Source organism: Poecilia formosa, unplaced genomic scaffold (assembly GCF_000485575.1).
Source record: "Poecilia formosa unplaced genomic scaffold, Poecilia_formosa-5.1.2 Scaffold48, whole genome shotgun sequence".
In the NCBI taxonomy this organism is placed as follows: Eukaryota; Metazoa; Chordata; class Actinopteri; order Cyprinodontiformes; family Poeciliidae; genus Poecilia; species Poecilia formosa.
In genome coordinates this window covers 1,111,834-1,125,438 of record NW_006799987.1, presented here as the reverse complement: position 1 = coordinate 1,125,438, position 13,605 = coordinate 1,111,834, and the positions used below count along the sequence as shown (strand labels likewise).

Below are 13,605 nucleotides of genomic sequence, written 5' to 3'. Positions count from 1 at the left end.
GCCCTTCTTCGTCGATACTTCTGGTGGCCTTCACTTAATAAAGATGTCATTGAATATGTGTCTGCCTGTTCCACTTGTGCTAGAAACAAGACCTCACACCGCCCACCTTCTGGTCTCTTACAACCACTGTCCATTCCTAGCCGTCCCTGGTCCCACATTTCTCTAGATTTTGTCACTGGTCTCCCCACATCCAAACAGAAGAGTGTCATCCTCACTATTATAGATCGTTTTTCTAAGGCTTGTCATCTGGTGGCCCTCACCAAACTCCCATCGGCCGCAGAGACCGCCAAACTTCTTTTCCGTCATGTTTTTCGCCTTCATGGCATCCCCACGGAGATTGTCTCTGATAGGGGGCCTCAGTTTACCTCTCAGGTCTGGCGGGACTTCTGTTCTGCGCTCGGTGCTCGGCCTTGCTTGTCTTCAGGGTTCCATCCACAAACCAATGGACAGTGCGAGCGTCTAAACCAAGAACTAGAGAACACACTGCGCTGTTTATGTGCCTCCAATCCCACCTCATGGAGTGTCCACTTACCATGGGTGGAGTACGCCCATAACACGCACATCTCTTCCGCATCTGGTTTATCACCTTTTGAGGCCTCACAAGGGTTTCAGCCATCCCTTCTACCTGAGTCCTTCCCAGACAAGGTCATTCCGTCAGTCAGGCATCACATACAGAACTGTCAGCGTATTTGGAACCAGACTAAGGCTGCACTTCAAAGAACATCAGCCCAAAATAAGCGTCTCGCAGATAGGAAGAGAGTTCCTGCCCCCATTTTCTCACCTGGCCAAAGAGTTTGGTTATCGTCTAAAAACTTTCCACTAAAATCATGTTCCCGCAAGTTATCTCCCAGGTTTTTGGGTCCCTTCATTGTTGAAACCGTAATTAGCCCATCTGCAGTCCGTCTTAAGTTGCCTTCTCATCTCCGTGTCCATCCAGTGTTTCATGTGTCTCAGATCAAGCCCTACATCTCAAGTCCTTTGTGCCCTCCTTCCGAGCCCCCTCCGCCCGCCCGGGTCATTGATGGTCACCCGGCCTACTCCGTCCGTCGCATTGTGGATGTGCGTCCTCGTGGGCGGGGTAGGCAATACCTGGTGGACTGGGAGGGATATGGCCCTGAGGAGCGGTCCTGGGTTCCACGGTCCTTTATACTGGACCGATCCCTTATAACCTCTTTTGAACGTTCTGCTGCGTCTTCTTCAGGTCGGCCGCCAGGAGGCGTCCGTTGAGGGGGGGGGTACTGTTGGGTTCTGCGGGGGAGTGTTTTCTCTACATTTTCAGGGTGGCAGGCTGACGGGATCCAGCTGGTGCTCGTCATCTCCAATCAACAATGGCCTTAAATAGGAGAGGCTTCCCAGAAGAAGATGCCAGATGGTTCCGCTTCTACAGTGGTACACTCTAGCTCTCAGTGCTGTCTCAAGTGTCTAACTTGTTCCTGACGCCTCTCCCATCTTTCTTCCTCCTAGAACCAGCCCTGACCTCTCTCTGAGAATCAGATCACCTGGACTACTTGGCCCTCGCTGTTCGGCTTGGCCGAGCCCCTGGATTCCTCCACCACCACCACCACCCTGCTGCTGCCTGTCCACCCTCAGTTACCTGCTGGAACTCCCCCACCTGGAGACCCCTCGCTGCCCCAACTGCTGTACCCTCCTCTGCTCACCTGAACCCCCAATCCGTAAGCCCTCATCAGGTTACATCATCATTCCTGTCATTATTCCTCTGTCTAACTGCTCACCCATTTCTCAGTTCCTCCTCTGGCCCGGTTCCTCCCTGCTGCCGCTGATCTTCACCTCTCCATTGTTTTCCCCATTACACCTTCCTGTTCAATAAATCTGTAAACTGAGTTTGGGTGTCCGTAGTTGTTGCTTGCCTTCGAGTCCTGGTACCTCTCATTATGACACAGTATATTTATGCTGAGGCTGTGAGGATCTGCTGTTTTCCTCATCTACCGGTAGCATTTAGCTGCGACGCGCACAATGTTGGAGGCATCGCGTGGCTCAAACACCTTGATGTCGTCCAAAAAAGATGATATGAACTTGTTGGTTCCCCTGTCCATTGTCGTGGCTGATATTTTTTGAAAATCCGGCAGAAACGCTACACTAATTGACTCAGAAATACTCTGCAGAGAGTCAGTCGAAGTGAAAGATGCCATGTTTACATAGAAACTAAGCTCCGCGAGGCTTTGTTTGTGAGCCATGCAGCCAGTGGGACTGTCGAGGGGCGTTTCTGGGCGGAGCTTGGTAAGGTCCATAAATCAGCAGGCCCTGCCCATTACTTAGCAACCCCAACGGAACTTTGTCCGTCACCTAGCAACCCGAGCTGAGCTCCAGCAGTAGCTTATTTGGATTTAAAGTGACAAGAAACCCTAAAACTGACCAGACTAAGAATGATTTTTTGTTTTGTTTAGCCCATAGAGGTACAATAGCTCTCCTTTAAAATTTGATACTAAAACAATTGAATGAAACAGACCCTTACATCTTCCGTTTATATGATTTTTATACTCTGATACTGATAATTAAACTAGATTAAGCTGAAAACACAGACTGACCTTGTTGCCATTGAAGACGTAAGCCAGCTCATCGGCTCCAAGCTCAGTATCGGAGCGGACACAGGGACGGGCCCAGCCCACTCTCATCTCTCCGGTTGTTACGGCTTCGAACTCAAAGTACCACTTCCCTTGGGTGACGGCGTAGGACTTCTCCGCCCTGAAGATGCGGACCTTGTCCCCGCGCGTGTTCTCAAGGCCGTGGCCAGCTGCAGCGTCAAAACAAACAGGTGAGACATCGAAGGAAAATGAGAGATCCTATTGACCCTTTACAACTACGTCGCTTAATCATGTGGGACGTTTTTAAGTGAGAGACGGGAGTATTGAACTGAGTGACTGAAATTGTTTTCCAAAGTTGTCTTTGCCAGTTTATTTGTGGCTTCTACTTGTTCGAGTCGAGCTAATTTGTCTGTGAACGTAACTCACCTGGTTGGGGCTCATAGACAGCGGGATTTACAGAAGCCTGAAACAGCTAGCTTACAAACCGACCCGTACCTCCTCCCTCCTGACGTGTTGATCAAATTAATGACTTTGCCTGAATTCACACCACATGATTTATGTCACTATGTCATAAATGACGTTTCCCCTTTATACCGGAGGAACCTTAAAAACATACAGAGGACGAGATGCTAACTAGATTTTCCATACATGTGGCATTGTCTCCATGGTTACCAATGGTTACCAATGGTTAGACACGGTGTACCTTTTCCATAATGCAATATTTTATATCTTTCAAATCATATTTACTTATTAAGCATATGAAAGTTAGTCTTCTTACCTTGTAAAAAGTGTTTGCAGCTAATCTGCGGTTACACTGAGGAATGCCAGTCATTATGATTGATGGCTGATATCCGTCTCCGCTACATCTTTCCTCATTAAAAGTTATAAAATAAAATGACAATGTGGTTTCTACCCTTGTCTGTTTGTGCAGCCGACCGCAGCACCCTATGTCCATTTTTAAAGTGAAACCAACTAAATAGAAGCGGTATTAGGTTACAAATGTGTTTTTATACTAGTTTTATTTAAAAGAAAGCACTGGTCGTTTGGACGTCTGTCATGGCGTAGTGGGTGGAGTTTTGAAGAGCGTGGCATCATGTGCAAAGGGTCAATAACAAGATAAACCGACTTACTGCTCTCCTGATCTGGAGGCTCAATGTTGTAGCCGTAGCCAATGAGGGTGCGGACAGCGTTGTTGACGCTGTCCCGGTTGGTTTTCTTCGTTCTCTCGTCCAGCAGGTTGTACGGTACCAAACGAGGGTTTCGCTTATTCACGATGTCCTACAGGTTGTAGTGCAGGAATTTCATTATGAAACTCTTGGTCTTGGAGTGTCTGTTTGAACATTAGAGCTAAAAGATTGGAAACAGTTTCACCTGCACGATGCTGTAGGTCCATCCTTGGCGTACCCGGTCCCTCGCCCAAACATTATGGCCATTTTCTGCCAACTTCTCCACAAGCTGGTTCTGGTTCGGTGTCAGTTTGACGTGGTTGAGGTCGAGAGGTGCGGGTTTGTAGCCGTTGGTCATCACGTAGCTAACGGACAGAGAAACTCGTGTTCAGGCCAACAGAACAGATTATCCAACAGTTTATATGCAAACAGACAGTGGAGGGCGCCGCTAGCTGAAGCGCTAGCTCTGCTAACCCTAAAGCACTAATTATAAGCATTTGTTCTGCTAAGGCTAAAGCGCTAAACCAACATAGTGTTTAGCAGATGCTAATGCTAAAGCTGAGTTCCTGCAAATCAAGGCTAAACCCCCCCCCCCATGTTTTCAGTTGCTTTTTAACTTTAATAAATGAAAAAAAATTAATGTTTGTTACTGGTTTCTTAATTACTGACTGTATCTTGTTTTCTTTTTGTGTTTTTATGACGCAAAGCACTTTGAACTGCCTCATTACTGAAATGTGTTATACAGAGATACTTGAATGATTGATTAAAATGCTAAATTCAACTGTGTTTACACCAACCATGCGTCAATGGCACAACATTTGGTATAACATCGTATATAGCTTAGCGATTAGCGTGTTAACGGATTAGCAGGATTGTGCCCCCCACCACTGCTAACAGAGATATGGATTTGATTCTGTACGTCTTGGGGAGCTTGATCTTCTTGAGGTTTTCTTCTGCTTTCTCATCCCCCATCCCAACATGGCAACCCAAGGCCAGCAGGGTCCTGTGGGAAAACATTAATTCAGAGGAATTATGGGGTACAGAAACCGACTCAGACACAACCTGATCAGTAAACGTCAAACTCACTTGAGAGTCTCCCCTGACATCTGCAGGTTGTAGTTCTTCTCTGGTTCAGGAAGACTTTGGAAATCCACCAAACAAGGATGGAGTTTCTTGTTGTCATCCCTGAACTGTGGAGAAACAAAATTATGGTACAAAGGAAGAAAACTACAGCTGGGAAGAATTCATGGATGGTTTTGTATGTATCCTGACTCAAATCAGGGCTTTTATAGTGGTTTCATATTAAGGCAGATAAACAGGATATAACCCAACATGTTGCTAACTGGATGTACATGTCGGTGTTTCAGGAATTATTTAAATACTTAAAAGAGAGTGTTTAGTCCACTTTAATCAAACGATAGTTGGTTTGTCTAGAAAGTCCGGTTTGCTTGGGGAGGTGTGGATGCTAATCAAACTGATTCAGAACATAAAGCAAACTCTGGTCCAGCTACCAACATCAGCCTCAGTTCGGTTGAAGTGAACTCTGGTGCGGTTCGAATGCATGTGAACACCAAGCAGACCGCAGAATGCTCCAAAAGCAGGAAGTGGACCACATTCTGGGTAAATACAACCAAAACAAACAAGCTAGTCTAGCACTAGCTGGAGAAATACCTCATAGTATTTTACCAAAGACAAAAGGGAAATCCTACAAATGCTAAAATCTGATGCAACTCGATTTGCCTTTACATTTTGTTCTGAGTGTTTTCTTCAGAGGTTTTTGTCTTGTTTCCATCAGTGGTTCTTGGTGCAGCACCCCCACAGGCGAGGAGGGGAACAGGTTTTTCAGAGTTTAGTTTGTTTGACTCAATGTGGTGAGAAAGAGAAACGCAGCAGCTACAAATGTAACAAATGTTGCAACTTTGTATTCCCTCACTTCTGGACTATGAGAAGTGAAAATATCCATAGAGACATCTGAAATGGAGATCGCTCCAAAAGCAGCAAGCGGATTAGATCCTTCAACCAATAAAATCTGACACAAGTTCATTTTTGCTTACATTTTATGAAAAAGACAGTTGTGCTCAGTGTCTTTTGGATGCAGCGCCCCCACAGGCGAGGAGGGGAACAGGTTTTTCTATTAGTTTGAATCGTTTGACGCATTGCAGAGAGAAAGAGAACCACACCAGACAAAAATGTAACAAATGTTACAACTTTGGTCCATATTGGACCGAACCTACCAGACTATCGGGTGTGAGAACCAGGTCCGGTGTGAGAACCGGGTCCAGTGTGAGAACCGTCCTACAGAGGCTGAGATCGTACTCACGCTAGGGGTTGCACCAATTAGTCGACTAGTCGACTCGTCGATTCTTTTCTCTGCACTGACTTTTTTCTGGGCCAGTCGACTAGTCGCAATCACATGACTAAACAGATTTTTCCCAGAAAATGAAAGAAGGTGGACTAGGTGAGTTCGTCAGAAAGCTCAAATTGTATAAAAATGTAAATAATTTAATAATTACAAACTGTAAATTACAACATAGGCTACCGCAATAGGGGCGTTGCGCGGCGCGGTGGTTAGCGCGGCGTCCCGCATACAGAGACTTTAGCCCGCGGTAATCAGGAGTCCGACTCCCGTCCTCCATTCGCTGGGCCCATGCCTCTCTCCGCTCTCTCTGCCCCCTTACAGTCAGATCGTTGTCAAATAAACTAGTGCCGAAAAAATCCTTAAAAAAAAAAAAATAAATAAATAAAAAAGACTACCGGAGTAATGTGTTACAACGCGTCATGATGTCAGGCTTTTTTATCCATCCAACTGATCAGCGTCACCCTGCGTATTGAAGCTTCTAACCTGGCAGCTTTACGCTCTTATAAAGATATGATTTGACTACATCTGGAAACTAAGTCCAAGCTTCATCCTGAGGATCTGATAGGGCGATCTCGGCCGCCGTCTGCATGTCGGTTCAGAGAGCCGCTGCTGAGTCAGCAGAGATCCTGCTGCGCATCGGGCGGAGGAGCAGCAGGAGGTTTCGTTAAATTCAACTGTAACCAAACGGGATCCGTTCATAATAAGTTTAGTTTGTGATGTTCCAAAAGCACCAGTGGTCAGTGTGATAATTTGACTCCTATACGAGTAACTATCCAGAGATCATCAGCATCAGCCGGTGTTTGGAAAAAAAAAAAAAAAAAAAGTCATACCCGACTTTGTACAACGAACTTTTCTCCCTGCTCACGAAGAATGATCTGTTTATTGCTCTTTTAATTCTGCATAATAGACTTAGTAAAAGCAGGAGAAGGGGAGTGTGTGTGTGTGGGAAGGGTCCATACTTGCCGTGAAAATAGCTGATAAAGCCTCCAAGTAGATGTGAAGGGTTTTTGCGCTTACGTCACTATGACGTCACCGCGACTAGTCGACATCGACTCGACTATTATCATGATGTAGTCGACCTTAAAAAATATGTAGTCGTTCAACCCCTAACTCACGCTGCCATAGGTCCATCCCTGCTCAATGCGAGTCACGGCCCAAAGCTCATGGATGTTCTCTGCCAGCTTCTCCCTGATGCGCTCCAGATGTGGCGGCAGCACGATCTAAGCAGGAAAACCAGCAATCAGACAACAGAAAACTGGTAGATGCTGCTGCGTCCTGACCCAACAGCAGTACCTGCACCGTGTCCACTGGGCAGGGGGTGAAGGAGGTGTGGGTGAGGGACTGTGTGGGACCCAGAAGGTTGCGCACACCGTCGAAGTCGTGCTTGTACTCCTTGATGGGTTCGATGCGCATCCTCTCCCTGGGCAGCAGGGCCTCGTAACACGGCGCGTAGCCTGGCGGCGGCATGAACTTAAAGTCTCCGTGTCGACCGCCGAGGAGGAACCGAACTCTGAGGTCACACAAACAGAAGACGGCCTCGGCTTTTTTAAACTCAGACATTAATGAAGACTCTTGTAGCTTCTTTAAAAGGGACAAAAAAATCCCAGCAATGATTCAAAACCAACATTTCTAATTTATGTGACCATAAAGTAAAAGTGGGAAACATTTCTAACAAATGTTGATGTGAATTTATCGGTATCTTTTCTGAAAATTTTATTTTTCTGCATCAATCTCCAACCTCATGTTGGAAAATCAAATTTGCTCCATTTTTGTATTGTGAATGTGGGCCACATAAAATCACTCAGAAAGGCCACAAACGGCCCCCGAACCGCACTTTGGACACCACTGGGTGTCACATAAAAGTCCAGTGAAATACAACGAAGTTTCAGGGTTTCCCTCTGTGCTTTATAAGCCTGGCAGGCTGCCAGGCTAAGCACTGTTTATTTATTTTAGTTTCTTCGTAGTGTCTGCTTTTGTTCAGGTATTAATCTTGCAGTTTTCAAATAACACATAATTATCAAGTTACATTTTCAAATTTCCTGTCACCTTTAAACACTTTTGAACTCAAAAAACATCTCAGTTAATGACAGAAAATGTAAATAACATCTGCAGTTTTCTATGTAAACTCCAGCAAAGGAGAAAAACTGGATTAAATGATGAAACATCGCCTCTGCATTGCCTCAGAATTTCCCCATTAAAAAGTGAATTAGTTAGAAAAAAGATACTTTATTTAACTCAATCAGACATCAGAGGATCATAAACCATGGATGATCTGAACTGACTTGACTCCAGCGGAGAAGCTGATGACCGGGAAGAAGAGGCCGTCCACGTTGAAGTTCTCGAACATGCCCTGAACCGGATGGCCGTTGATGCGGAACGAGATACTGGGCACGCTCAGATCCAGGCAGCAGCTGACGACGTCGTCCGCCGCCAGAGTGTGAGCGCTGGGCGACGCCACCTGGCGGGCCACCGTACCTGCACAACACAGCCAAGAGTCAACGACACCTGCAGCAGCGCCAACACTGAGGAGTCACAGCTGAGCTGAAGATCAGTGGTTAACGACTGGACAATATGTTAACGACTGGACAGCTTTCGGGTGTGCTGTGGTGGTGCAGGGGTTAAGCACAACCCACATATGGAGGCCTCAGTCCTCGACGCAGCTGTCACAGGTTCGATTCCCAGCCTTGGTGACCTTTGCTGCATGTCTTCCCCCTTCTCTCATTACCCACTTTCCTCTCAATTAACTATCAAATAAAGGCCACTAGAGCAAAAAAAAAAAAAATGGACAGCTTCTAATTGTTTTTATTCTCTTAACGTTAAATAATGTTATCAGTAGTAACAAGTTACATTTACTCAATTACATTTACTTGAGTAACTTTTTTGAAAAAAAAAAAAGTATTTTTAGAAGTAATTTTACTACAATGTACTTTGAGTAATTTTATTATGAGGTATTTCTACTCTTGAGTAAAATTTGTGGATTTTCTACCCAGAAATTTTAATGAATGAAAAAAATGAAAACATGTTTTAACCAAAACTCACCGACTCAGACAAACACCTGCCGTTTCTGTTAAAGTTTCTGAAGTTTTATACTGAAAGAAACTGATTTAGAAAATATTTATTTTGCCTGATTTTGTTATTTTTTGTTACTTATATGAATTATGGTCATTTTGATTCTTAAAATACCAAAATTTCCACATAACTTTATATTTACGTCTGATGGTGTGATATTTAAATATTAAATAATTGATAAATAGTTTCTAGGTTCTCCAGTGGACGGTTTACGAAATGCTTTTTTACTTTTACTTGAGTAAAAACATGTTAAAGTAGTGTTGCTACTCTTACAAAAACTCTGGCCACCCTCAGTTATTTGTCAGTTTACTATATTTCGGTTAATATATTGCAACAGATTAATTTCTTTTTGTTTTTTGAGTTGCCAGTTTCCTTTAAAGTTGCAGCTGGAGTGAATAAATAAAAGTCCAAACTGGTTTTGTTCTCCTTATCCGGTCCCAATACCATTTGTTTGTAAATTAGTTTGCTATTTGTTTAGTTTTTCATCTGCTTAGGCCAGCTAGTTCTGGTCAATTAGTATGTGTTTTATTTTAAAATTACTTATTATTATTATGACCAGTATTTGCTTATCATTTAAGTTTCTGAATATTAATTTGTTATTTTTTATTTATAGGCCAGATAAATTGTCCCAAAAGTTATTGTAATAAATGATAAAATTGTTGTTTTGAGACAATTTTCAAGCAATACAGTGGTTAAGATTAAATCTTTAAAGGTCAATCAACTTTAAATTCTAACGAACATTTAATACTAGAACTGGAAAACATTTTAAATATTCAAGGTAAACAAATAAAACAACAAATAAAATGAATTATGAAAAATTGCTAGTTGAGACCAAAACACCAGACTGAAGACTTTTACCGTCCAGTTTGTTGTAGAAAAAGAAAATAATCACGCAAATTAAAATTACTGGACTCATTTTAATTTATCATGCGATTAATTGATTTATTGCTTATTGCAACAGGCTCTTTACATGAGTTGAAATCTATTTTGGGCCAAATTGATAATTTTTTGGAAACATTTTGTGACTTTATTTTAATAAATTAAGAATCCTCTTGAATTCATTCAGTCTGTGTAAATACCTGACATTGTAATAACCAAAACGGGTAAAATAAATGAATAAACCTCCTACCTGACCATAAGTGCAGCCCATCGAAGCCGTAGGAGTAGAGGTCGTCTCCCACACCGTTTCCCCCCCAGCCCTCGCCTCCTCCAGGGTAGGGGCTGTAGCCCTCCGTCATGGCCCAGCCCACGCGCAGGTGGGTGGCCTGCGCCGTCACAAAGGACTCCACGTAGTCCACAATCATCTCGTAGTACCACTTCTTGTACTGCGTGGAGCCCTCACAGGTGCCCAGGAAGATGTTTGGCCTCACACTGAGACAGGAGCAAAATTACAACAGTTACTGAAGCTAGCATCTCTTTGAATTGTAGCTGTTTTTTTTCAGGAGCTTTTCCAGACACATTTTAAATCTGATTTAAGCCTAAAATCACAGCTAACTCAACAGATGAATCGTGTCAACACGTATCAGAACCAGTGGTGGGCAAACGTCCACTAATGCGATAATGGCGGATTTTTGTTTAGTGATTTTCCTAACTTTGAAAACATTTAGAGAACTAGCTTCACCTGCATTTTTCCAGGCAAATGCTAATGGAGTCACTTTTGCTAGCTTTGAAAATGTTTAACACACCTAGCATGCCATAAATTAATTTTTCCAGGTAAACTCTATGCTCTAATTTGGCCAGCTTTGAAAACATTTAACACATTTAACTTCCACTAAATGAATTTTTCCGGATCAATTCTAAACCGCTAATTTACTTGGGTGTTTCGTTATTAAGAATCCTTCAGGAAGTCCGATGTTTATTTTCATCTATTTTCATATACATCAGTACGATATCGAAGGGCCTTATTGGTTTGTAGTCTTTCAAGAGTGGATAAAGTTTGAGTAGAAGTTAGCTCTTTAGCATTAGCTCCTGCTAAACACTGTGTTGGTTTAGCACTGCACGTTAGCATTAGCGGAACTAATAATTAGTGCTTTAGTGTTAGCGCTGCTAGCATTTTAGGTACCTGTTCCAGCCACCATCTGAACAAATGAACACAAAAACATGTTTTAAAAAGGATTTTAGCCTCTTTGCTGCCATCAGACACAATTTGATCACATTTCTGGGTGCTTCAGAGGCTTAATAAAAAATAAATGACAAAATAAATTAGCATTAGCATAACATGCCATTTTCAGACCTGGTGGCATAATTGACAATGTTGGTTTGCAGCAGGAGGTCTCGACCTGGCAGCAGGTTTTCTGTGATGAGGTTCTGGTTGGACCTCACAGCAACACCGTTACACACACACAGAGAGCGCAGGACGTCCAGAACCTAAAGGAACGAACAGGTTAGAACCACCTTCAAGTTTTTAAGATCAAAATCAGAATTTAAATCATGATTATATTCCACAGGCCACATGCGGACCTTGTGGTTCCTTCCGTGCTTGTCAAGCAGAGAGATGATGGACTTTATATGGTTCTCCTGGATGATGTTCAGAACTTCTGGACTTTCAATCAGGACGCAGTACAGCACCTCCAGGATTCCTGAATGCAAACAATGGAGGATTTTAACATTTAACAATGGAGGATATTCCAAAAAACTATACAAAAACGGCAGAAAATTTACAAAGAAAATAGAAGGAAGAAAACTAAATGTAGCATAAAATTATGGCCTGGACTTTGACACATTAATTTTGATAATTTTTGCATTCATTTTAATTAATCTCTTTGTTGGACATAGAAAGTTCTGGCTGGAACCTTATTTACACGTTTCCAGTACAACCGTAAAGCTGACGCACAACAACATCCAAACATCAGTGATAGACAAAAGAACAGCTTCTGTTGTTTGACTGCGTGTTAATTTCTGCTTGTAAAAACAATCTGACGTGACGCTGGAAAATACTATTGTTGTGTTAAAGTTGTGCTAAAAGGACAACTTTGCCTGTTAGCAAAGCTACTCAAGCCTAAATTAGCATTTCAATGCTAAACTTGCTGCAGCTAGCACAGACGTCCCTAAGCTAAAGTTAGCATCCACAGTTCACATTTCTAAAGTTGAGTGATATTTAAATAATTAAAAACATTAAATAATTTGTTTTTCAGCTCATATGTATTTATTCAACAACTTAGCAGCAAAAAGGGTTTTTTAATTAAAAATTTTGCTTATTTTGTTGCAATTAATTGCGACTGATTGAATACAGACCCTGCGTTATTAAATATTTTTAAATTCCTACCACTAATAAACATTAATGAATCTTTCCAGTAGCTTACCGGAGGAAGCCTCCAGACGATCCAGTTTGCTGACCAGCCAGTCCAGATTGTCACAGAACAACGCACAATTCGAGCGATTCCCTCTGATAAGAGAAGCTGTGAGGTGGAAAAACAAAGAGTAATCCTGATCATTCGTCTAACAGAGGTATTACTCTGTGAATTTCCTGAGTTTCAGGTTTATTTCTTCACCCAGCAGCTCATAAAGGAGGTTGACGATCTCCTTCCAGGACTCGGCCGCCTCTTCGCCGGCAAATTCAGAGAAGTGAGCAGCGGTGTTGTAGACATTCAGCCGGTCGATGCACTCCAACACTATGGTGATCATTCCCTAGAGTAAAACAAAAGTGATGCAGCTGTCATTTTTCTTGTTGGGCGAAGTTTAGAAAATGAAATATTGAGATAATTCAGAAAAGTCTGAAAATGTAAATTTGTTTAGCTCTGCGATATTTTGCCTAAAAGCGTCTCAGTGGTGTCTTCCTTACGTCAAATTTTCCTATAGTTTACAGCGGCACCCTGGCAGGTGTTTTGAAAGAAAGAGTCGACAAATATGGAGACCAAGTGGATTTAATGTGGGCCTATTAGGAAAAATCCACTTTTTTTCACATTTTTGTACTTCCATTTGAGTCACCACTGCTTCTAAAAACAGCTGAAGTATTTAAAAACTTAAATAAACCACCAGGTCGTTTTCTGGCAATAAGTTAATGTGTTTGGTATTTGGAAAATGAGCTGTTTCAAATATTTCTTCATTAATAAGTTGTAACCACGAGGCACTATCCCGTTACCTAGCAACCCCACTTGAGCCCAGCCCCGTTACCTAGCAACCAAAGCGGAACTCTAAAAACCTGGTTGAAAAGTTACTTTTCAGCAGTGTTGTGGTACTCGAAGTTGGTCTTGGTCTTAAGACCGGTCTTAAGACCATTTTTTGATGGTCTCGGTCTCGTCTCGGACTCGACCGCATTTGGTCTCGGTCTTGTCTCGGTCTCGGGCGCTGCGGACTCGGCATTTTATTTCAAGACCAGTCAAGACCGCAACTGTGAAAATGTCACTAAACGTACAGCATACTGTCCAGTTTATTTGTTAACATCTATGTTTTCATTGTATACAAAATGCACCGATTAAAATCCAAGCAACTACTGTTTCTGTTACTCCCCCCTCCCCTCCCCTCCCCT

The 13,605-nt window shown here is 42.8% G+C and overlaps 1 protein-coding gene and 2 long non-coding RNA genes across 17 annotated transcripts in view; 1 reads left to right on the top strand and 2 right to left on the bottom strand.

Annotated features, from left to right (window-relative positions):
* The window catches only part of LOC107836305 (uncharacterized), a 143,037-nt gene that overhangs the window by 14,228 nt on the left and 115,204 nt on the right, over positions 1-13,605 (top strand). The window lies entirely within an intron of this gene.
* The window catches only part of ryr1b (ryanodine receptor 1b (skeletal)), a 127,086-nt gene that overhangs the window by 83,045 nt on the left and 30,436 nt on the right, over positions 1-13,605 (bottom strand). For all 15 annotated transcript variants that reach the window (XM_016671662.1, XM_016671653.1, XM_016671659.1 and 12 more), the window contains 13 exons: positions 12,629-12,764; positions 12,440-12,535; positions 11,598-11,716; positions 11,371-11,504; positions 10,267-10,508; positions 8,351-8,543; positions 7,362-7,578; positions 7,184-7,288; positions 4,796-4,899; positions 4,629-4,712; positions 3,915-4,074; positions 3,674-3,821; positions 2,547-2,752 (listed from right to left, as the gene is read on the bottom strand). In XM_016671662.1, coding sequence (XP_016527148.1) covers positions 2,547-2,752; positions 3,674-3,821; positions 3,915-4,074; positions 4,629-4,712; positions 4,796-4,899; positions 7,184-7,288; positions 7,362-7,578; positions 8,351-8,543; positions 10,267-10,508; positions 11,371-11,504; positions 11,598-11,716; positions 12,440-12,535; positions 12,629-12,764 — 1,944 coding nt within the window. The remainder of the gene's footprint in view (positions 1-2,546; positions 2,753-3,673; positions 3,822-3,914; positions 4,075-4,628; positions 4,713-4,795; positions 4,900-7,183; positions 7,289-7,361; positions 7,579-8,350; positions 8,544-10,266; positions 10,509-11,370; positions 11,505-11,597; positions 11,717-12,439; positions 12,536-12,628; positions 12,765-13,605) is intronic.
* Positions 301-1,893, bottom strand: LOC107836304 (uncharacterized). Its single transcript, XR_001662178.1, has 2 exons — positions 1,039-1,893; positions 301-1,000 (listed from the first exon to the last, which is right to left on the bottom strand). It is a non-coding gene; the product is annotated as an uncharacterized LOC107836304 (long non-coding RNA).